This window comes from Lipotes vexillifer, unplaced genomic scaffold (assembly GCF_000442215.2).
Source record: "Lipotes vexillifer unplaced genomic scaffold, Lipotes_vexillifer_v1.1 scaffold278, whole genome shotgun sequence".
NCBI classification, from domain to species: Eukaryota; Metazoa; Chordata; class Mammalia; order Artiodactyla; family Lipotidae; genus Lipotes; species Lipotes vexillifer.
The window spans coordinates 2,757-26,784 of NW_006769677.1; the positions used below are offsets into that span (position 1 = coordinate 2,757).

The 24,028-nt window shown below is 40.4% G+C and overlaps 1 protein-coding gene across 1 annotated transcript in view; it reads left to right on the forward strand.

The window, feature by feature from the left end:
• Positions 1 to 650: 650 nt before the first annotated feature.
• Positions 651 to 24,028, forward strand: part of THADA (THADA armadillo repeat containing) — a gene marked incomplete at its 5' end in the record, with an annotated part of 148,938 nt that continues 125,560 nt past the window's right edge. Inside the window, one exon of the mRNA XM_007445791.1 lies at positions 651 to 819. Within this exon, the coding sequence (XP_007445853.1) occupies positions 651 to 819 (169 nt within the window). The remainder of the gene's footprint in view (positions 820 to 24,028) is intronic.

The following is a 24,028-nucleotide window of genomic DNA, read 5'->3' on the forward strand; positions in this document are numbered from 1 at the left end:
CTATTCATGAGCCTCTGTTTCAACCAGACACAGTTAACTATACCTCCAGCATTTCTACCCTTGCTTTATACAGCTGTCCCTGATTGAGACAACTGCCTGGTTTCTTTTGGCATACTTGAATCACGCTTGCTTTCCTGACTTCCATCCTTCTCAGTACTACAACCCACAACCCACAATTTCATCCTCCTACAGCCATCATGTCAAGATCATTTGCCTATCATTTTTCCATTACTGCTTTCAGTTATCTTTTCAGATGTACTCCTTATCTTGCCAACCAGCATATAGGCTCCTCAGAGACAACAGTGACTGTCTTATTTCTTATGGCATTCATCATGGTGCTTTTGTTCATTCTGAGTGCCCAATAAATAGTTGTTTGTTGAGGAGCAACTACCTATTTATTGTCTTACTCCCAATTCCTATCTGCATTTATTCCTGTGATGGAATCATAGATGTTAATGATGTTTATGAGAAAAGCAAAGTTGCCTGTGTAATTAATGACAAAAAAACCAATCATTTGGAATAGGGAGCAACTCCTCCCTCCGCTCCAGCCCTTGGATGTCCCAGCCAGAGCTACATAGAACATCAGCATATGCAAAGACATGGGTGTGGAAATGAGTATTGAATGGTCTTGTGTTTTTATCTTTTCCCAGATGTGGTTGCTCACCTGTCTACCGCTCCCGTGAAATGGCAGCTCGTGCCTTGGTCCCATTTGTTATGATGGACGAAATCCCTGATACCATCCGAACTCTGTTGGCCAAACTCCCCGACTGCACTGACCAGTGTTTCCGGCAAAATCATATTCATGGGACACTTCTCCAGGTAAGTATAGTCACTCTTTCTGACTTCTGTCAAACACAGACACTGTTAGCAGGTGAAGATTTGTTTTACAAGCTTTTCACTTTATCCGTAGAACTTTTTTCTACTGCTAAAAGAACAAGTATTGCCTAGGTGTGCTTTTTTCATCATAAACATGAATGTGGTGTCACACTGTGATTCAGTCAGGTCATCTTTTGCATTAAAACCTAGGCTTTCTGTAGCATGCTTTTCCATTTAGCCTTCCTCTCTGAACCAGGTGGAGTTGTGTCTTTTCCATCAAGTATGCCTGCAGAACATTCTAGGCCACTCCATGTTCAGGGTGAAGTTGTGAGCATTCCTTGATACACATCAGGGAGCTTAACACCACAGTACATGAAATATCAAACCCTACTTTCCTATTTTCTCTGTGCTATCAATACAAAAGAGACTTTTCTTTTGAATCAATATACAAATTGATTTATTGCTTTTAACTTTTCTTCTAGAAAAGACTCAAGTACAACAAATGATTAAGAAATACACTTCTTATTGAAACTGTCCTTTTTGACCCCAGCTATTAAACTTGGTACTGGTGAGAAGGTCTGCTGTTCATGTGGCTGCTGTAGTCACTCACAGTGGGGCAGGGCTGGGGTGGGATTTAAATATCAGGTCATGTTTCTGATTTATGAGCAGATTAGAGAGATGGCCTTGAGATCCAAATATATGTTCTAAGCTTGAAGTCCACACTGCTGACATCAGAGGCAGTGTGTAGAGTGGTTAAGGCCTGTGATTCTGGATCCAGACTAGTCTAGGTGTCAATTTCAGATTCATCACTCACTACCTGTGCATCTGTGTCTTCATTTTTGAACCAAGGATAATAGTAGTGTATACCTCTTAGGGATTTTGTGAAGACTAAATGAATTAATGCATATAAAGTGCTTAGAATAGTACTTGGTACATAGCAAGATATATAGATAGTTATTGTTATTAGTTTTCATAAGTCTGTGCTATAATGAAAACTGATATTTTTGTAACTAATTCCATCTAGGTGAGAATGTAAGATAGACCTATTTTTTGCCTTCCTTCCTTAGTTGTTTTATATATTTAACAAGTATTTGTTGAATGGTTCCTATATACTACTGTGTCACAATCAAAATAGTGACCAAGTCAGTTCTTGCGCTGAAGGAGTCGAGGACAAAAAAAAAGGCCAGAAAATGGGCAATTACAATGTAGTATGCCAAGTGCTAGGGGAGCATAGCAGGGTCACCTGACTGATCCTGGAGCAGTCAGGGAAAGCTTCCCAGAGAAAGTGACATCTAAGAAGAGAGCAGAAGTTAGCCAAGGGAAGGGAGAGAAAGAGTTCCACCTGCAGAGGGAACAGCATATAGAAAGGCTCAGACTGGGTGAGAGTCAGCCCATCTGGAAACTGCAGGGTTGGGTGGGACTAAAGTTCTAGGGTGGCAGGTCTCAAACTGGTCTCAGGACCTCTTTACCCTCTGAAAGGTTTTTGAGGATCCCAAGTGACTTTTGTCTATCAATATTTAATTAGAAACTAAAACAGAAAATAAAACACAAGAACTCACAAGCACACATTCTGTTAGTCATTAGAGAGGTGACATCATCTCACACCTTGTAGCCTCTGGCAAACTCCACTGTATACTTGTGAGAGACCGAGAATAAAAGAGGAAAGTAATATCTAGTGTCATTTTGAAAATAGGTTAATCTTGCAGATCTCCTGAAAAGATTGTGCAACTCCCAAGGGTCCCAGACCAGATGCTCTGGTCTCCGTTATATGCATTATGGATCATTGGTGGTTTCTTTAATACAAACTCTTAAGCACTCATCTCCCTTGGTTCTCACTATATCCCTGTGATGAAGAGAGGGGCTGGGGTTGTTATCTTAGTTACAAAGATGGGACCCTGAGGCCCATACAATTGTGTCAGACTCCACTGTTTCTTTGAAGGGAAAGGGCCTGCAGTAACAAGTAATGCAGAACAGGCTTTTCAGAGATTCATAGGGGATGCAGCTGAGTTAGAAGGAAGGCTCAGATTGTCGGGCGGCATCAGCCATCAGATTTTCTTTATTGAAGATCCACTCTTGGCCAAACTTAGAAGTAGTGAGGTTGGAATTGTTTCTTTGGCTCTTTCACCAATTGTACAAATGGGCCTCCCAGACTCATTCCCCGTACGCACCACTAAAAGGTCTGGCTTGTGTTTCACCAGCCTGCCCAGCAACAAAACACGGTCTTTTGCTCCCAGGGCTGCCTTTGATATTCTCAAAGTTACTTCTTCTGCTACATAATATGTGAAACACTGTGGGAAGGTAAAAACCCTCTAACACCGGGTGGTTGTGACTGTTCCTCTTGTTCCTGAGTGTTGGGGAGATGAAGGGCTTGTTGGAAAAAACAACAACCATATGGGTGTTGGGTGCTGGGTATTGTGTTTGTGTTTGTCAAACAGATTCCTGTCTTTACCAAGATTGGCTTATACCCTGGTTGAAAAAAGGAAGTCAAAGGCCTGTGGAAATCTTTTTGTCATGTCTATTCGGGTGTCTCATCTGTGTTGTAATAGTTCTGTTTCACCCTGTTGTTCTTTGTGGGGAAAGCATAAGGGGTTAAAACAGGGAGGGCTTTTTTTCTCTTTTCCTGCTGTAGCTTATAGATTCCTTTTCCGCATAAAGCTACCTTTGAAATCAGTAAAAGACCTGCACCTGGAAAAGAGATGTTAGGGGTTGAAAGGAACAGTAATCTCCATGGGACTTTCAGAGCCAGCTAAGTAAATAGAAAGTTGTTATTTTTTTCAGAAGCAGGAAATCATTTTGTAATCAGAAAACAAATTCTTTCACAGAACATTTTCTTGAATTATACATTTTGACTTCTTTGAAAAATGTTTACATAAATATATCAAACCTTGGAGTATTTCTGTAGTACTATACATACTATACCTTGAAAACGAGAAATGTGCTGATCTCTGAATTTTCGGGGACTATGGAAGAAAGACTCAAATTATAGGACATGCAAAAAAGGAAAGAACATGTGGGATTTGTTTCTTAATCATTTTAAAAACCAGAGGCTCATAATTGCCATGTTGAAATGGATGGAAGTAATGCACATCAGAAAAGGTGAGATTATCCTGCAGGTTCACGAGAGCCAGCGGTAAATGACACTAAATCTCAGTAAGGGCTAGATAAGAGACATGGACAGTACCTCATTTGGGAGCAGTACTGGCAGGGCTTCCCTGTCTTTTAAGTAGAATTAAACGTCTGTTTTTGTTGCCAAAATTCTTCATGTTGGGGACTTGATGTTATTACAAGGTTACTTATCACTCCCAAGAAATCGAGTTAGAGTTCAAAAAGTTCTCTTGTATTGAGGAAGAGTTTGGCCAACAATCATGAGGAAAGATTTATTTTGATTCTTGGGTACTTAACTCATCTTTTGGTGTTTCCTAAGGAAATATATACCATTTGAAGTGAAAGTTTGAATTCTGAGTTTTTTCATTTCCTGCCCAATTTGGTTATTTTTCCTGTTGTACAGACATATAAAAGCTGATCCCTGCTCTTTCTTTAATTAAGCTCTTTTATTTGGGTAAGATGAAGTGGGCAGTTGAGGAAAGTTAGCTGCTATTAAAGCAGAAAAAGCACTTTTTCATTTATCTGTACATTATAGACAAAGGTATTCTTTTTTTCTTCAGTTAATCCAAATAATCACCACAGTTCTACACATCCCTTTCCTGGTATTAAATTTTCTCCATTTTTTTTTTTTTTTTTTTTTTTTTTTTTTTTTTTTTTTTTCTTGCGTTATGCGGGCCTCTCACTGTTGTGGCCTCTCCCATTTGCGGAGCACAGGCTCCGGACGCGCAGGCTCAGTGGCCATGGCTCACGGGCCCAGCCGCTCCGCGGCATGTGGGATCTTCCCGAAACGGGGCACGAACCCGCGTCTCCTGCATCGGCAGGCGGACTCTCAAGCACTGCGCCACCAGGGAAGCCCTCTCCATTTTTTACCCACAGAATCTGTCAAACACTTTAATTCTTTTATTCCGGCCCCCCAAATTTGGAGCCTTGATTTCTGCACTTTGAGAATTCTGGGTTAAAAAGATTCCACTTTTCTGGCTGTGGAGTGGAGTAGCATTGCTGCATCCGTCCTTGGGTTGACGTGAAATATTAGCCAGGGATGGGCTTCAGATAGCCTAGGCCCACGCACTTAGAAAGTTTGCCATGAGATAAGTAAAATGAACATTTTGAGCACCTCTTGTATTCCACATGAATTGCACACGCGATTTCATTAATCCTCCCAGCAACCCAGCAAGATAGGTGTTATTCTCTCTCTCTCTCTTTTTCACACACACACACACACACACACACACACACACACCCCACATTCTCTCTGTGTTTCTGATGAGGAAATTGAGGTGAGCCTGGCAGAGTGACTTGAGTAAAGTCACAGAGGTAGATAGTCAGGGGTAGAGAGAAGACATTAAAGCCTGCACTCCTTTTCTCTTTAGAACTTGCTGCCTCCCTAATAGTTTATGTGAATAACGACTTTTTATGCCTAGGGAAACCAAATCAAGAATCCATCTTTGTTTTTATTTTTATTTTTTATTTTTTATTTTTTTTTGCGGTACGCGGGCCTCTCACTGTTGTGGCCTCTCCCGTTGCAGAGCACAGGCTCCGGACGCTCAGGCCCAGCGGCCATGGCTCACAGGCCCAGACGCTCCGCAGCATGTGGGATCTTCCCAGCCCGGAGCACGAACCCGCGTCCCCTGCATCGGCAGGCGGACTCTCAACCACTGCGCCACCAGGGAAGCCCCATCTTTGTTTTTAATCCCTTGTCACTCAGTCTCCTTAAATCTAATTTGATATGATACTACAACATTGGAAACAAAGAAGTTCATCCATATTATAAAGAGGGACAGAGGAAGCTGGTGAAACCCTGCAAAGCTACAACTGGTAAAAGACCTTTGAAAGTACTTATTGTAGGGCTTCCCTGGTGGCGCAGTGGTTGAGTCCACCTGCTGATGCAGGGGACACGGGTTCTTACCCCGGTCCGGGAAGATCCCACATGCCGTGGAGCTGATGGATCCATGAGCCATGGCCGCTGAGCCTGCGCGTCCGGAGCCTGTGCTCCGCAACGGGAGAGGCCACAGCAGTGAGAGGCCCGCGTACCGCAAAAAAAAAAAAATAATAATAAAGACTTATTGTACCTTCCCTCCCTCTGCTTGTCTCTTTCTCATCATTTCTCTTTGGTCTCCCATTTAATACTCCTAACCTGGAAATATGGAATCCTCTCTGGGGACCTAGGTCATAACCAAGTTCACAGTTGCCACACCTTCTGTCATCCTTAAGGGTGTGACAAAACCTATCAAACATGGGCAACCATAGGAATCGTAGGTCCTAGGCCTGGGAGCTGCTAGGACCATGAAAAAGTGGTCAAGATTGAATTCAGTTCACACTGTGGAATGCCTACCCTGTTCTAGGCTCAGTGAAAACATGAGTTTGCCTTTAAGGCTTTTACCTCCCAGTATGGGGGAGCCGTGGGTTAGAAGCCAAATGAGCCGCTTAAACCCTTGGGGACCAGGGAGCATATGAATAACAGAAAGGAAGACAAGGCAAAAGATGAACGCATCAGTCATAAACGGAGACTGAAGCTAAGGACCTTTCTGCTTTAGTCTGTAATATCCTGATATGCTCTGTTAGGGCTTGAGTTAGGGTCTTTATGAGGATGGGTATATGGGTGCTGGGCTGAGAGGGACAGCATGAGGACAAACATAGGGGTAGATCTTGGTATTACCTTTGTGGAAAAGAAAAGCAGAACACCAGGAAAGAAATAAAGATAGGCCAGTTTGGCCAGCTAGTTGTCTGAAGGAATCTCTGTTCAGGAAACGGGACTAAGACCAACCACCCTTTACTGTCTGCTATAGAGAGAAGCAGTGGAAACAAATAGAAAATGAGTGAAGGAGGGAGCCTTAAGTATAAATTCTGTTGGAGTTTTCTGAATAAGGAAGAGAATGTTTTTAGAAAAAATATTTTTTACTAATATTGTTGAACCAAAACCTGTGAGTAAGTATAATTTAAAAGAATGATCAATTCCATCTTTTTAAACTGTGACCATATAAAACAGCACCTTATGCTTGAAGAATTTTGGTATCTTTTTCATATTTCTTAAAAGTATAGAATTGTGAAACATAAAGTAAAAATTTGCTCAAGCTGTCCAGAAATGGAACATTCCTTGACAGATTCCATTTGGCGACCTAAGCTTGGCCTATCTCTGTTGTTTATTTTCTATACAGAAAATACAATTTCAGAATGGAAAATAAAAAACAAAAGCATGAAATTATGCTGATGTAAATTGTAAATGGATGGCTGGTCAGTGTGCTTTTTTTTCTGGAATGAGTCATAAAGAAAGGCTCACTCTTGTCACTAGTGGCCAGATTTACTCGTTCTTTCTGAGGACTGTGTTCCTGTTAAAGGAGAAAAATCTAAATTGTTAGGAAGGTCCCCGGTCCAAGAAGGGCTAAGGCAGAGTTTCTCCAATGGCATGGCTGTAGATGTGTCAAGTATTTATTGAATCCTTCAGCTCTCAGGGAGTCTGAGTGGGGCCTTAAGGGGCTGGAGGCTCCAGGCAATCACCTGTAGCATCTCTTTATCCCAGAGTGCCAAAGGAGGATTATATTCTGTGTGTTCCTTGACATGAAAAGGATTGGGAAGCACTGGGCCCTTAAATAAAAAAATAAAGAGAAAAGTAGACCTTGTTAAATCTTACCTTTTGGCAATATATTTCTATCTGGCAATATATTTCTATCTGGATATAAGCCCAGAAAAGTCATTTTTAATTAAAGTGCTTCTCTTGAAGATGAATTAATCCCTTCCTTATAAATATCGAAAGGCTTTTATTTGGTGTGTGTTACTTAGGGAGCTTGCCCTGGGTGTGGGAGACAGCTTTTAGCTGCCAGCTTCAGAGCACTGACTGTAGTGCACTTTCACCATCACCCACCAGTGTCCTACTGCTGTTTTGTGAGGCTCTGAACTCATAGTATCATCCAGGGGTGTGTAGAGTTCAGAGATTTGTCAGTGGATGTATCCCCAGGCTTTTGTTACTATTTGGAATTAGAATAGGGGAAGTAATGGTATAAAAGAATATATGTATAGGGATTTCCCTGGTGGCGTAGTGGCTGGGAGCTCGCCTGCCAATGTAGGGGACACGGGTTCGATCCCTGGCCCGGGAAGATCCCACATGCCGCTGAGACCTAAGCCCACGCGCCACAACTACTGAGCCTGCGCTCTAGAGCCTGTGAGCCACGACTACTGAAGCCCGCGCACCCTAGAGCCTGAGCTCCACCACAAGTGAAGCCACCACAATGAGAAGCCCGCGCACCGCAGCAAAGAGTAGCCCCTGCTCGCCGCAAGTAGAGAAAGCCCGTGAGCAGCAACAAAGACCCAACACAGCCAAAAATAAAATAAATAAATTATGACTCTGGCATATAGTAAGCGTTCAGTGCACGTTAGTTGCTGTTGTTACTGCTTGGTGTTGCTGCTGCTGCCACCATCACCACCACCCTCATAGGGGTTTATGATCCAAAAACGTGAGGACCACTGATGCAGATGGTGAGTGAAGGATTTTGAGCTACAGAAAGCTGTGCTTTAGAAAAATTAATGTTGTGTGTTGAAATAGTAATGTAAGAATCTCTACTGATACGTGAGTGTGTGTGTAAGAGAGAAATAAGTTGACTTTCAGCAATTTTTACTTTATGTGTTAGCATGCTTCACAAAGACGTTCCTCTGATCAGTCAGTGTTCTCTACCTTCCAGTAGGTCATATTGAAGATTATAAGAACTAAGATTAGTTCTGATTTTTAAGGGTTGAGTTCCTGCCTATCAGGTTGTTATTCCTTGCACCTGTTTTGTTTTGAATTACACCCCCTCCCCCAGACCCCATCAGAAACCCGATGAATTAGGAAAGAAACACTGTCACACTGTCCCAAAACAAAGAAGTCCTTTACCATTCGAAGGGGAAAATTTGAAGTTCATAAAATGAAAGGGAAATACAGGATCCTCCTACATAGATTAATCTAGCACTTTTCCGAGTTCACTTTTCATCTTGGAAAACACTTTCCATCCCCTCCCAGCCTTATTGTTTGAGACTTTTTATGACAGAAGATAATTCTGAATGTTCTTAAAACCACAACAAAACAAAACATTGTGCTGTGGGCACACTAGCAAGCTTCTGTCGTTTCCCAGAATTCCTATAAAATACCTGATGGTGTGTGGTCCCATCATGTGATGCGATTCGTTTGGTGGGCCTCCATCCCATGAAAACAGTATTATTTGTCGTTTGTTTTTGGGTCTGCCAATCTAATAGGCAAAAGGAACACTTCATTGTTTCCTTGAGGGAAGCATTTTTTTTTTTTTTTTTTTTTTTTTTCCGTGGCACGCGGGCCCCTCACCACTGTGACCTCTCCCGCTGCGGAGCACAGGCTCCGGACGCGCAGGCCCAGCGGCCATGGCCCACAGGCCCAGCCGCTCCGCGGCACGTGGGATCCTCCCGGACCGGGGCAGGAACCCACTTCCCCCGCATCGGCAAGCGGACCCCCAACCACTGCACTACCAGGGAAGCCCGAGGGAAGCATTTTTGAGCTGCAGAGTACGTGTACTTGTTGCATAGCCCTGGGTTTCATTTACAGCACCGTGTGTATTTCAGTTACTAAGGACTCAGTTGGCTGTTCAAAAGCACTGTGGTTGCGAATAGCCAGACAATATGACAGCCACCTTAGAGGCCTGAAGGAAAATCAGTCCCGGGCCTAAAGGAAATAAACAATAAAAGTCTTTCTATTTTAAACAATGTTATTGTTCATGACATTCTTATATTTCTCTGTACAGTTGACTCTTGAACAACTGCAGGGTTGGGGCGCTGACAGCTGTGCAGTGAGAAATCCACACATAACTTTTGACTCGCCACCACTTAACTACTTAATAGCCTGCTGTTGACTGGAAGCCTTAATGATAACATGGACAGTCAAGTAGCACATATTTTATAGATGTATTATATACTTTATTCTTGAGTAATCTAGAAAAAAGAAAAAATTATTAAGAAATCATAAGGAAGAGAAAGTGCATTTACAATTACTGTACTGTATTTATCAACACCATTAAGTTTAGTCTGTTTAAAAATGAATCTTCTGTCAGTACCTACATCAATATTGTCTTCTATGATACGAAACACTGTAGATGTTATATATATTACTAACACTAGACATTAAAAATGAAAAGACAATGTGAAAAAGAAATATTTATTTACAGGTATGATTCATGCATTGATAACAAAGAAGCAGCAATATGATTGCTTTATGGTAGCCTAGCCTAGACACTATGAATGAATTGTTATAAAAACTTTATGACCTACAGTATTAAAGACATATTCATAATACAGTATCAGAAACATTGTTACATTTTTAAAAACTACTTACCTGTGATAATAGGCTGATACTCAAGTTTCTCCAATCACTAGAGAGAAAGGTATACCATAGTATGATAATGTAATTCTTTGAAAGCAAAGTTATAAAACTGTAAGAAAACTAATACACTATTAATTTAATGTTAAATATCACTCACCTTATGCCTGTGTAAGGATAGGCTATCCACTTCAGTACAAGTCTTACACACCATGTTCTACATGTATATTTTTGTATATTTATTGAAAAAAATCTGCATATAAGTGGGCCCACACAGTTCCAACCCATGTTGTTCAAGGGTCAACTGTACTGTGTATCTGCATCCCCTCCACCCTGTCCTTCCATGGCAGGGTTTCTCAACCTCAACACTGTTGACCTCTGGGGCCTGGTAGTTCTTTGTTGTGGGGTCTGTACTTTGCATTGTAGTATATTTGGTAACATCTCCCCAACAGATGCCTGTAGTACCCACCCTCCCTTTTGTGACAACAAAAAATGTCTCCAGACATTTCCACATGTCCCTCAAGGGGCACAGTCGTCCGTGGTTGAGAACGTTTGTTCCATGGTACCTGTGGATTCTCTCCATGATCCTGTGTGGTGCAAGGGGTGATGCAGCTCTTTTAAAATACCGACGGCCATGACAGAAACCTTTCCTGACTCATGAACAAATTGTGGCTCAACAAACTACAGTGAGCTGTGCATGGGAATAAAGGATTAGGAGGGGGATATAAAACTCAGGCCGGAAATCTCAAAGGAAGCACTTTTCTTCCCTTTCTCTCCTTCTCTCCCTTCTCTCTTTCTGCTGGGAAGATGCTATGAACATTTAAGCCAGCTTGCTTTCAAAATCCCACCTCTTTATAGTTTGCTTCATGTCCCTGTCTTGACGTGCCTCTGATCCACTTGCACAGTGTGTAGTTGAAACTCATTCCTGCCCTCCCCAGACTCAGGGAGCACAATAAAATTCTAGGGGTGCTTTGGAAAATAACACATAATTAGAATTTTCTCACTTTTACTTTAAGTGCTTTGCTGTCTATTTCATTGAGTCTCGGGCAGGGGGCAAGAGGCTGTGTGGAAAAGCCTTCCCTAGGGAACAGAGGTTCTCTAAAAACTTAACCCAGGACATCAAAATTTTAATTTTGAGTTAAACATAGAGCTTTATCCAGATCCTCAAATTCAGACCTCAAAAAAGGAAACTGGAAGATAAATCTAGATGAGGGTGGGACTTCCCTGGTGGTGCAGTGGTTAAGAACCCGCCTGCCAATGGAGGGGACACAGGTTCAAGCCCTGGTCTGGGAAGATCCCACATGCCGTGAAGCAACTAAGCCCCTGCGCCACAACTACTGAGCCCACGTGCCACAACTACTGAAGCCCACATGCCTAGAGCCCATGCTCTGCAGCAAGAGAAGCCACCACAGTGAGAAGCCCACGCACTGCAAGGTAGAGTAGCCCCTGCTCACCACAACTAGAGAAACCCCACGTGCAGCAACCCAATGCAGCCAAAAATTTAAAAAATGTAAAATAAAATAAAAATTAATTTTAAAAATCTAGATGAGCATGCTAAAAATATGTGGTGAAGATAGTAATTATATTAATTTTTTTGTTAAAAGGCTTTCAGATGCTGTGTATGCCTCAGATACGTAAATGTCTAGAAAGCCAGTAGTAAATTTGTGACTTGACTCTCAAAAATGTTTCAGTATATAAAAAAATGAGAGTTTTTAAAGCACACCCTTAACACCTCTTTTAGACAGTGTCATATAATTCTTATGTGTGCTTTTCTTAGTCTGATTAGAAGGATAACTACAGATATTAAAATGGAGTCTTTCTGGTTAAAGGCATATTTTTGAAAAAATAAGCAAATTAAATCTTAATTGAATTTCTGTTGTAACTGTCAATAACAAGCATTTTCTGTATCTTCACACTAGGAGATTTGGAGGGTTGATAATTAAGGTAAAATTTTGCACTTGTGCTTGTGAATATTTTGATAAATTTTTTCTTCTAACTCTTGCATAGTTAATTTATCAGTCACCCTAATTATCAGTAATTAAATTAGTTATAGATTTTGACATTAAACTATAAAGAATTAGTAAGAATACATAACCAAGCTCACGTTGTCCTTAGAACATACATATGGGCAGTGGTAGTCTCTTCTCTGTTTTCATTAAGAAACCCATTCAGATAGACCACTGCTTAATTCCTGTTGCTATTGAAATGCACATTCATTGACATCCATTTCCCCAAGCGTCTTATGATTTTGCAAAACTACTTTGGATAATGAATTCCACCAAGGTCATCTGCAGCGTTTTCCCTGTCTGAATTGGTAAGAAGGAAAAGATAGTCCATTTGCCTTTCTTTAATTTTTTCAGCTTTATTAAATATAATTGACATATAACATTGTGTAAGTTTAAGATATACAGTGTGATGATTTGATATATTGCAAAATGATTACCACATTATGGTTAGTTAACATATCCGTAACCTGACATAGTTACAGTTTTGTGTATGTTTGATGAGAACTTTTTAGGTCTACTCTCTTAGCAACTTTCAAACATATAATACTGTATTGTTAACTATAGTCACCATGTTCTGCAGTACATTTCCAGACCTCATTTATGTTATAACTGGAAGTTTCTATCCTTTTTTTGAAGTAAATTTATTTATTTATTTTTGGCTGCATTGCATGTTTGTTGCTGCACGCAGGCTTTCTCTAGTTGCGGCGAGCAGGGGCTACTCTTCATTGAGGTGTGTGGGCTTCTCATCGTGGTGACTTCTCTTGTTGCGGAGCTCGGGCTCTAGGCATGAGGGCTTCAGTAGTTGTGGCGTGCGGGCTCAGTAGTTGTGGCACACGGGCTTAGTTGCTCCATGGCATGTGAGATCTTCCCGGACCAGGGCTTGAACCCATGTCCCCTGCACTGGCAGGTGGATTCTTAACCACTGCGCCACCAGGGAAGTCCTGGAAGTTTGTATCCTTTGATCACCTTCACTCATGCCCACCCCTGCCACTACAACACCAATCTGCTGTTTCTACAAGTTCAGTTTTTTTTAGATTCCAGGTATAAATGAGATCATACAATATTGTCTTTCTCTAACTTGTCTCATTTAGAACAATGCCCTCAAGGTCCATACATGTGGACCTTGCCAATGGTAGCATTTCCTTCCTTTTTTATGGTTGAAAAGCATTACATGGTGTGTGTGTGTGTGTGTGTGTGTGTGTGTGTATCTCAAATTTTCTTTATCCATTTGTCCGTTGATAGACACTTCGGTTGTTTCCGTGTCATGGTTATTGTATCATAAAGCTACAGTGAACATGGGGATGCAGATATCTCCTTGAGATAGTGATTTCATTTCCTTCAGATATATACCCAAAAGTAAAATTGCTGTAGTTGTGCTTTTAATTTCTTGAGGAAGCTCCATACTGTTTTCCATGGTGGCTATACCAATTTACATTCCCATCAACAGTGCACAAGGGTTCCTTTTTCTCTAAATTCTCGCCAGCATTTGTTATCTCATCTTTTTGATAATAACCATTCCCTGATGTTGAACTCTTTTTCATGTACCTGTTGGCCGTTTGAATATCTTCTTTGGAAAAACTGTCTATTCAGATCCTTTGCCCATTTTAAAATCGGATTATTTGTTTTTTTGCTACTGAATTGTGAATTTCTTACATATTTTGGAATTAACCCCTTATCAGATATGCAGTTTGCAAATATTTTCTCCCATTCCTTAGACTGCCTTTTCATTTTGTTGATTGTTTCTTGTGCTGTGCAGAAGCTTTATTATTATTATTATTATTATTGTTATTTTTCTGGCTGCATCAGGTCTTAGTTGCGGCACACAGGATCTTCGCTGAGGCATGCAGGGTCTTTTCATTATGGTGTACGGTCTCTTCGTTGCAGCGCTCAGGCTTCTCTCTAGTTGAGGCGTGTGGGTTCTCTCTCTAGTTGTGGTACTTGGCCCTAGAGTGCATGGGTTCTGTTGTTTGCAGCATGCAGCCTCTCTCATTGAGGCATGCAAGCTCAATAGTTGTGGTGTGCGGGCTTAGTTGCCCCGTGGCATGTGGGATCTTAGTTCCCTGACCAGGGATCAAACCCACGTCCCTTGCATTGGAAGGAGGATTCTTTACCACTGGACAACAGGGAAGTCCCGAAGCTTTTTAATTTGATGAAGTTCCACTTGTTTATTTTTGCTGCCATTGCTTGTGCTTTTGGTGTCATATCCCTAAGATCATTGCCATGACCACTGTCAAGGAACTTTTTCCCTATGTTTTCTTCTAGAAGTTTTATGGTCTTATGTTTAAGTCTTTAATACATTTTGAGCTAATTTTTGTGAGTGGTGTAAGATTAGGGGTTCAGTTTCATTCTTTTGCATGTGAATATCTAGTTTTCCTACCACCATTTGTTGAATAGACTACCTTTTCTCCATTGAGTGTTCTTGGTTCCCTTGTCAAATACTAGCTGACCATATATGCAAAGGTTTATATCTGGGCTCTGAATTTTGTTTCATTGGTCAATGTGTCTGTTTTTATGCCAGTACCATACTGTTTTGATTACTTTGGCTCTGTAATATAGTTTGAAATTGGGAATTGTGATGCCTCCAGATTCCCCCCCCCCAACACCCAGGATTACTTTGACTATTCAGGGTCTTTTATGGTTCCATATGAATTTTATTTTTTTGGTTTTTTGGCTTTTTTCTATTTCTGCAACAACAACAAAATACGCCATTGAAATCTTGATAGGGATTGCATTGAATCTGTAGATGGCTTTGGGTAGTATGGACATTTTAACAATATTAATTCTTCCAATCCATGAACACGGGATATCTTTCCATTTATTTGTGTCTTCTTTAATTTTTTTTCACCAATGTCTTAGAGTTTTCAGTGTATAGATCTTTCATTTCCTTGGTTAAATTTATTCCTGTGTATTTTGTTTTCAATGCTATTGTAAATGAGATTGTTTCTTTATTTCTTTTTCAGATAATTCATTGTTAGCAGATAAGCACAACCGATTTTTGTGTGTTGATTTTGTATCTTGCAACTTTACTGAGTTTAATTGGTTCTAACAGGTTTTCTTTTTCTATATATAAGATCATGTCATCTGCAAACAGATAATTTTACTTCTTCTTTTCCAATTCAGATGCCTTTTATTTCCTTTTCTTGCCTGATTGCTCTGGCTAGGGCTACTAGTACAAGGTATAGATCATTAGGTTTCATCTTTGCTCTAGTGCATCCTATGTTGAATAGGAGTGGTGAGAGTAGGCACCCTTGTCTTGGCCCTGATCTTAGAGGAAAAGCTTTCAACCTTTCATTATTGAGAATGATGTTACCTGTGGGCTTGCTGTAGATGGCCTTTATTATGTTGAGGTACATTCCTTTTATACCCACTTTGTTGAGAGTTTTTATTGTGAATGGATGTTGAATTTTGTCAAAGCATTTTCTATATTTATTAAGATGATCATATGATTTTTATCTTCTATTTTGCTAATATGATATATCACATTTATTATATTATATAAGTTGAGCCATCCTTGCATCTCAGGGATGAATTCCACTTGATTATGTTGTATGATTTTTTAAAATATTTATTTATTTATTTGGCTGTGCTGGGCCTTAGTTTTGGCATGTGGGATCTTTTAATTGCGACACGTGGGATCTTTAGATGTGGCGTGCAGGATCTTTTAGTTGTGGCATGCAAACTCTTAGTTGCAGCATGTGGGATCTAGTTCCCTGACCAGGGATCAAACCCAGGCCCCTTGCATTGGGAGCGTGGAGTCTTAGCCACTGGACCACCAGGGAAGTCCCTATGGTGTATGATTTGTTAATGTGCTGTAGAATCTGGTTTAATAGTATTTTGTTGAGTATTTTTGCATCTGTATTGATCAGGGATATTGGCCTGTAGTTTTATGTTTTTGTTTTAGTTTTTCTTGTAGTATTCTTATCTGGCTTTGGTATCAGGGTAAGCTGGTCTTGTAAAATGAGTTTTGGAGTGTTCCCTCCTCTTCAGTTTTTTGGGAAGAGTTTGAGAAGGATTGATTTAAGTAGAATTCACCAGTGAATCCATCTGTCCTGTGATTTTCTTTGTTGGGAGGTTTTTTATTACTTATTCAGTCTCCTGATTAATTAGTGGTCTGTTTAGATTTTCTGTTTCTTTCTCATTCAGTCTTGGTAGGTTCTTATGCATATTTCTAGGAATTTATCCATTTCTTCTAAGTTGGCCAATTTGGTGGTGTACAGTTGTTCATACAAGTGCCTTTCTTCTTTACCTTGTTTATTACTGTGTTCCATTAGACCCTTAGATAATAATGCATTTATTCAACAAAATTATGTATGCATCTAGCTCCTAGAGCAGTGCTGACCATTCTGACTTTCTGGCTACCCGGGGAACCCCCCTCCCACCCCATATCTCATACTTTAACCTTTACTTTAACCTCTTAGATCATTAGATTTCATCTTTGCCCTTGTGCGTCATCTGTGATGCTTCTCCCAATTAATAGTTCTGTCTTAATGTAATAGTAGTTGAGAGGGGAAATGAAGGCTCTGGAGTAAGACTGTCTGGGTTCAAATGCCAGCTCCACTGCCCACTTAGATTTCTTAGCCTTCATTCCTTCCTCTGTAAAAAGAGAAACAAACAATTTTCTGGGGATAGCTGTGAAAATTAGGAAAAACAGAGCCCTCTAATGGTTACTGATCTTCTGTCTCCATAAGAGGGCAGGGGGGTGGGGTGGATGTTCTTTAGAGCAGGAAGGGGCTCTTTTGAAACTGTTCTAAAGCCTCATTGGTTGTGACCTCCTCTGTGTGCAGATGAGTTTCATGATCACTCTTGAGTGTGGCATGCTGTCAGGGATTCCTAGCAAGGCTAAATCTCCAGATTCCAGATGTTCGCTTTTTTTGCCAAATGAAGGTAGACTGTTGCCTTCCTGCTTCATCCTCCACTTCCTTTTCTTATTAATAAAGGGAATGTGTGTTATATACTTGAATTAATGGCACTCTGGAGCATTTGTTAGGTATGTACAGGTGTCAGATGTTTTATTCATACTGCATAGGTAGGCCTCACTTTTCACTAGGATCTTGGTCATTCTCCTGCTTGGGGATGCCTTTTTAAACTCAGCAAAGTGAACTTTCTGGTGAGGGGGACGTTTATCATTAACTTCCTAAGAATCGTATTTCCGAAAAGGGGACTAAAATTGTTTGGAGTTATTTTTTTATATCAAATGGATTTAATATGGGTTTTTTTTTTTTTGCGGTATGCGGGCCTCTTACTGTTGTGGCCTCTCCCGTTGCGGAGCGCAGGCTCCGGACGCGCAGGCTCAGCGGCCATGGCTCACAGGCCCAGCCACTCCGCGGCATGTGGGATCTTCCCGAACCGGGGCATGAACCTGCGTCCCCTGCATCGGCAGGCGGACTCTGAACCATTGTACCACCAGGGAAGCCCTTAATATGTTTTTTTAATTGTGACTTTGAAGAGTTTATAAGTGCCAGAAAATTCCATCACCTTTGTTAAACTTCAAAGAGATCAGTATAATTAACATCTTAAATGTGCTGTTTGACATTTTTCCCCCCTTATTCATTATTTAAGCCTTTAAAAATTATCTTTATTTCATGTAGATGGTAAGACAGGTTTTACTTGTAAGTTTAAGTCAGTTTATAGCACGTAGACATTATGGCTTTCCTTCTTGGATTACAGGATATATAGTAATTTTTATATCTAACATGTTTCTAAAATGCAATTTTAGTTTCAGTTTCCTGTTTTATAATTGATTTTTTCAAGTATGTGAGACATTTACTAGTCCAATTAAACTGTTCTTTTTATACTGGAAGCAGTATTCATTGATCAGTCTGAGAGAAAATTTAGTCATTAGGTTTGATTTTTCAAGTGTTTATTTAGAGCACAAAGTTACAGGGCAGTAGTTTACATTAAAATTTATGATTGAACATACACTTACGTGTGTGTATATATGCATTTAGAATTAAGGTGTTGGAAATTTGAGTCCATATTCTCATAGTGAGTTAGAGATGCAGTACAATCCATGCCACCAAATCGAAACGAGGTGGTAGATTTCCGAAGAAGATCATTACCAGTGCCCTTCAGCCTGTAATCTCTAAGCAGTGGTGAGGCTTCTGCTCATGCAGCCTACTCTTCCCCAGGACCTTCACAGCCTCATTAAAGAAGGAGAACCATATTGTTTTTTGCAAGTGTGTCTTCAAGATCATGATTTCACCTATTCTGGATAAATGTGTGATTTACTTTGTTAATCTTCCTTTGTCCTAGCTTTTCCTTCTTTGTTGTTTCTCTAATTTTTACTTTTTCTCCCTCCAGAAGGAAAGCACAGAGTAAGTAGAGGTACACAATTGCCATCTGTCTCTCCATTCCAGAAGTTAAATCTTCGATATCACCACCTCAATCACGAGTTTAGTCATTTCTAAATTCATACGGAGAAGGTAGAGGTAGGCTGTGTTTGTGTTACAGGTTGGGCTGGGCGTGGTGGTGGTGGCCTAAAAACGTCTACCATGTAGTTTAAAACAAATCAAAAACAAAAGCCACACGAGAAAGTCTGCCTCGGAGTTTGTATTCAAGTGAGTAGATCTGAGGATTGAAAACATTTCCTTTTTTCTTCCCTGCTTGGCCTTTCAGAGCTGGGATGGGTTGCTGTGGAGCAGAGTGAACACTCATTCCCAAAGAGGTCAGGCACAGTCTCGAGAGCCTTGTTACTCAGAGTGTAGAGCCAGGCCAGCAGCATCAGCATTGCCTCGGCCTGGTCTGAAATGCACACTCCTGGGCCACCCTAGACCTGCTGAATCAGAATCTGCATTTTCACAAGATCCCAGTTAAACTCATGTGCTCATTAAAGTTAAGAAGTACTAGTCCAAATAAGCCTTTTCCAGAATGTTGCAGTGGGCCTGTAACCCACTACATATCCATACCGATGTAAATAAACAAATGATTGAACAAATAACTGGGGGAGAAGAGACACAGAAGAATTCCCAATAATTTATGTAGTTACCCGCCCCCCTCCTCCAGCGCCTCCTTCAGAAAGTGAAGCTCACCTTCCCTCCCCTCAGTCCTGGAGTGTGGGCTGCATTCAGTGATTTGCTTCTGCAGTGTATGGAAAGAGACAGGAGAGGAGAGTAACTGCGGTGGAGAAATCTGGCCAACAGTACATCTGTTATGTGATCCAGCCTAACATCAGCAATGATAAGACATGTCGATAGTGTGTGATAGCATGTACCCTCGCTGTGATATGATGAAAATGCCATGTCACCTGTCATCCCCAAAACTCATAATCCTAGTCTAACAAACAAAAAAATCAGACAAACCCAAATCGAGGGAGTTTTTACAAAATATCTGACCAGTACTCCTCAGAAGTGCTAAGGTCATCAAAAACAAGGAAGAAGTGTGAGAAACTGTCACAGACCAGAGGAGCCTAAGGAGAAAGGAGACATGCCAACTAATATACTATGGTACCTGGATGGGATCCTGAAACAGAAAGAAGACATTAGGTAAAAACTAGTGAAATCTGAATAAAGTGTGTGGAGTTTAGTTGACATAATGTACCAATACTTTCTTAGCTGTGACAGAGGAACCAGTGATGGAAGGTGGTAGCAAGGAGGGAACTGAGTGAGGGATATACGGAAACTTTGTGTACCATTTTTGCAACTTTTGGGTACATCTAAAACTTACTCTAGTACATCCTACTTCTCGTCCTCTCACTTAGAACAGATTTTATTTCTCATAGAGTAGTGATAGGTAGAGGTAAGCATGCTGTGTGTATTCAGATTGCCAGAGCCTCTGAAAGCCTCTTCTGAATGTCAATAATTACTGACACCTGACTTCATCCGAGTGCGATATTTGGGCCTCGGACAGGAAAGTAGCAACAGAGTCCTCACTGTTGACTCCAAGCAGGTGTTGGTGGTTTTGCTTCTAAGTGGGATAGAACTAGGCTTCATCCATTTGACAAGTGTCCTTCAGTAACTGAGACTGCTGGTTTAGAATATGGCTCTTTATCTTTGTCTGGGGGCATCCTAGTAAATCCCTAACACGAAATTCATTTGGGGAGAGGGACATTCGTTCTGTCTGTTTTCAGGTTTAGAATCAAAGAGAACTTTGAAAATGAATTGAGCCAAATGGAGGCCATTGTTGAAGGAGAGGTGATCTTCATTAAAAGTAAACGTTGGCTCAATTGTCTCAGCTGCTGGTAGAAAAACATCATCAGAAGGGTCTTTAAAAAAAGAAGGGTCTTTCTTCAGGACTATAGCAACAGTGTCTTTGTACCCGACAATCTAAACAGAAGAAGGCCTGCACTTTCTGAACCATATCTTTATATACACCAAATAAAGTGGAAGAGAGTACTGCTGGTTATGTGTAGAATCCTTGGAAGGACAGACATAGGGAAGGGCTATTCTGTTTTCTACAAGTACAACATTAACCATGCTGTAAATATTGGCTCTGGGAGTTTCTCAATGTTGATCTGGCTTCGGGAGCCCCCTTTAGTCCGATGGCTTGCAGTTGGATGGTGTTTTTTGTGTTGGGTTGTGAACACTGACACCAGTTTCACAAAATTCTCTCGCAAAATGCTTTTGCTTGCTTGTGCTTTGTTTTATACCTGTTCTTGGAGACTGTGCTGGTACAGGCCCTGTGCTGATTTTCTTTTGCTGTCTTACCACTGTCACCAGTTCTGTAACAGAATTAAACGGATACCTCAATTTCCAAAAATAGAAGTTCAAGAGGTTTACTGCCCAGCAGAGGGAAGTCAAAATAACCAGCGTTTTATTTTATTCTGGCATACAGATTTTCAGTTTCCCACATTGGGACCTTGTACGTAGAAAATGAAAACAGTTACAAAATATTCCTCTGTGTCAAGTTATGTTGAAGCTCACTCTAGCTTCACTTTAACTCTCTTCTTTATTGGAAATAATTTGGTGTAAGGTAGATTCACCTTGGATATCATTCATTGACTGAAATGCCAGGCTCCCATGATAGAGTGGAAATAAGACCACAGTGCATTTACCATTTTAAAGCTAAAAAAGCATAAAGAGAAGATACCAGTTTTATTGTAGTTACTTCATTCCTACTTGCTATGCAGTTTATAATCTTGCTTTTTTTTTTTCTTTCTTTTTTTTAATTGAAGCATAGTTGACTTACAATATTGTGTTAGTTTCAGGTGTACAGCAGAGTGATTCAGTTATACAGATACATATTTATATATATACATTTTTTCCTATTCTTTTCCATTATAGTTTATTACAAGATGTTGAATAATCTCACACTGTTTTAATCGCTTCATTCTTAGTTTTTTTTGACAACCTGCATTATTTTGTGGATGGAGGATGCTGTATGGAAAGAGGTTTGAAATCTAGGCTTGATGTCCTCTTTCCCCACTTTGTAGGTATTTGACCTGGGGCACATCACTTAAATTCTAAAATGAAGCTTAACCATCTATAAAATAATGATAACACATAATTTGGAAAGTGGATATAAGGAGTAGAGATGTTATACGTACAAATTCCTGGTATAGTAGCTGTCATGGTATATAGTTTTTTTTTTTTTTTTAATAGCTTTTGGTGCTATGTGACAATGCATTATTTTGAATGGGCAAGGGATTTAGCTAATGGTGCTAATTTTTAAAAAATTTTTATTTGTTTGTTTATTTATTTGGCTGTGTTGGGTCTTTGTTTCTGTGTGAGGGCTTTCTCTAGTTGTGGCAAGCGGGGGCCACTCTTCATCGCGGTGAGCATGCCTCTTACTATCGTGGCCTTTCTTGTTGCGGAGCACAGGCTCCAGACGCGCAGGCTCAGTAGTTGTGGCTCACAGGCCTAGTTGCTCCGCGGCATATGGGATCTTCCCAGGCCAGGGCTTGAACCCGTGTCCCCTGCATTGGCAGGCAGACTCTCAACCACTGCGCCACCAGGGAAGCCCCGTATAGTTTCTTAATACATGGTATCTGTGATTTATATTTTTTATTATTAAAAATACTATTTTAATTTAAAATACTAGTTTAATTTAGTTTAAAAATACTATTATGAGAATTGTTTAACATTATCAAAAGGAATTAAAAAATAAATTAATGGAGAGCTATTGCATGAATTTTTTTGGTCCCAAATTCATTTATTGAAAAGTACAGCTTATCACTCCCAACAGAACCACTATGTTTGTCATACACTAAATTTCAGTATTCAGATGCTATTTTCTAAGTTTATAGTCTGTTCCATTGAGCAGTTTGTCTGTTTATGCACCAGTTGCTCACAATAGCTTTATAATATGTTCTGCAATTGGGTGGAGACTAATTCCCCTTCATTACTTTTCTTTTTCAGTACCTGTGAACTTTAAATCAACTTGTTTAGTTCCCCCATCCTCCATTCTATTGATATTTTTATTGGATCACATTAAATTATTAACCATACATAACATCTTTATTATGCTATTGTCCTACTCAAGAACATGGTATGCCTTTCCATTCACTTGTCTTTTATATTCCTCAATTCATGTAGCTTATATGTTTCTCTTTATATTTCTTATTACTGTTGTCATGAATACTTATGTTTTATCATTTGACTTGTGCTGTTCTTTCCTCTTAAAATTGATTGATTTCTATATATATTCACTTTGTAACTATACTGTTAGTCATCGCATGTTACACTTACTCTGTGTCAAACACCATTTTATACACTTAAATATATTCATTCATTAAATCCTCGTTACAATCCTAGAAAGTGAGTACTGTTTTATACTAAGGAAACTAAAACTCGGAGAGATTAAGTAACTTGCGCAAGGTCACACTGCTAGAAAGTGGCAGATCCAGGGTTTCAGGACCTATACTCCTAAGTTATATACTGTACCATGCTCAGTCACCTAACTCTCGTTCGTAATGATATCATCTGTAAAGATCCTTTGCAATATGTTTTCCATTGATTCTCTTGGGTTTTCCCCAAGGATATTGAATATTTTTGATAGGACTGTCAGTTTTCTCCAGATTTGAACATGGGTTTAATAGATTTACAGTAAAAATTTTAATTTTTAAAAAAAGCTTTCACATGACAATACAGTTAAATTCATATGAAAGAATAAATAGTAAGATAATAGACAAAATCTTTTTATTTATTTATTTATTTAATTTATTTATTTTTGTCTGCATTGGGTCTTCGTTGCTGTGCGCAGGCTTTCTGTAGTTGTGGCAAGCGGGGGCTACTCTTCGTTGCAGTGCGCGGGCTTCTCATTGTGGTGGCTTCTCGTGGAGCACAGGCTCTTGGCACACAGGCTCAGTAGTTGTGGCGCACAGGCTCAGTAGTTGTGGCACACGGGCTTATTTGCTCCATGGCATGTGGGATCTTGTTTTACTTGTTGCACATTGGAGGGTGACCTTTCTGCCACTTTGTTATATAGTTTGGATGGCCATGGCCCATTTCCTTTTAGTGACATGAAACAGGAGTGCTGCGTGCAGAACAAGAAAACTTATGTTGTAGAAAACTCCCCTTCATTGATTTGGTGACGATTTGAGGACCTTCACACCCTGCAATACAAAGTTCTCAGTGTGGTTAGAAACTTCTGACCTTAGAACACCAGGTTTAATGGCCACTTCAACTTTCACTTTGTTCATTAAAAAGAGTTAGGTTTGGGCTTCCCTGGTGGCGCAGTGGTTGAGAGTCCGCCTGCCGATGCAGGGGACACGGGTTCGTGCCCCGGTCCGGGAAGATCCCACATGCCGCGGAGCGGCTGGGCCCGTGAGCCATGGCCGCTGAGCCTGTGCATCCGGAGCCTGTGCTCTGCAACGGGAGAGGCCACAACAGTGAGAGGCCCGCGTAACGCAAAA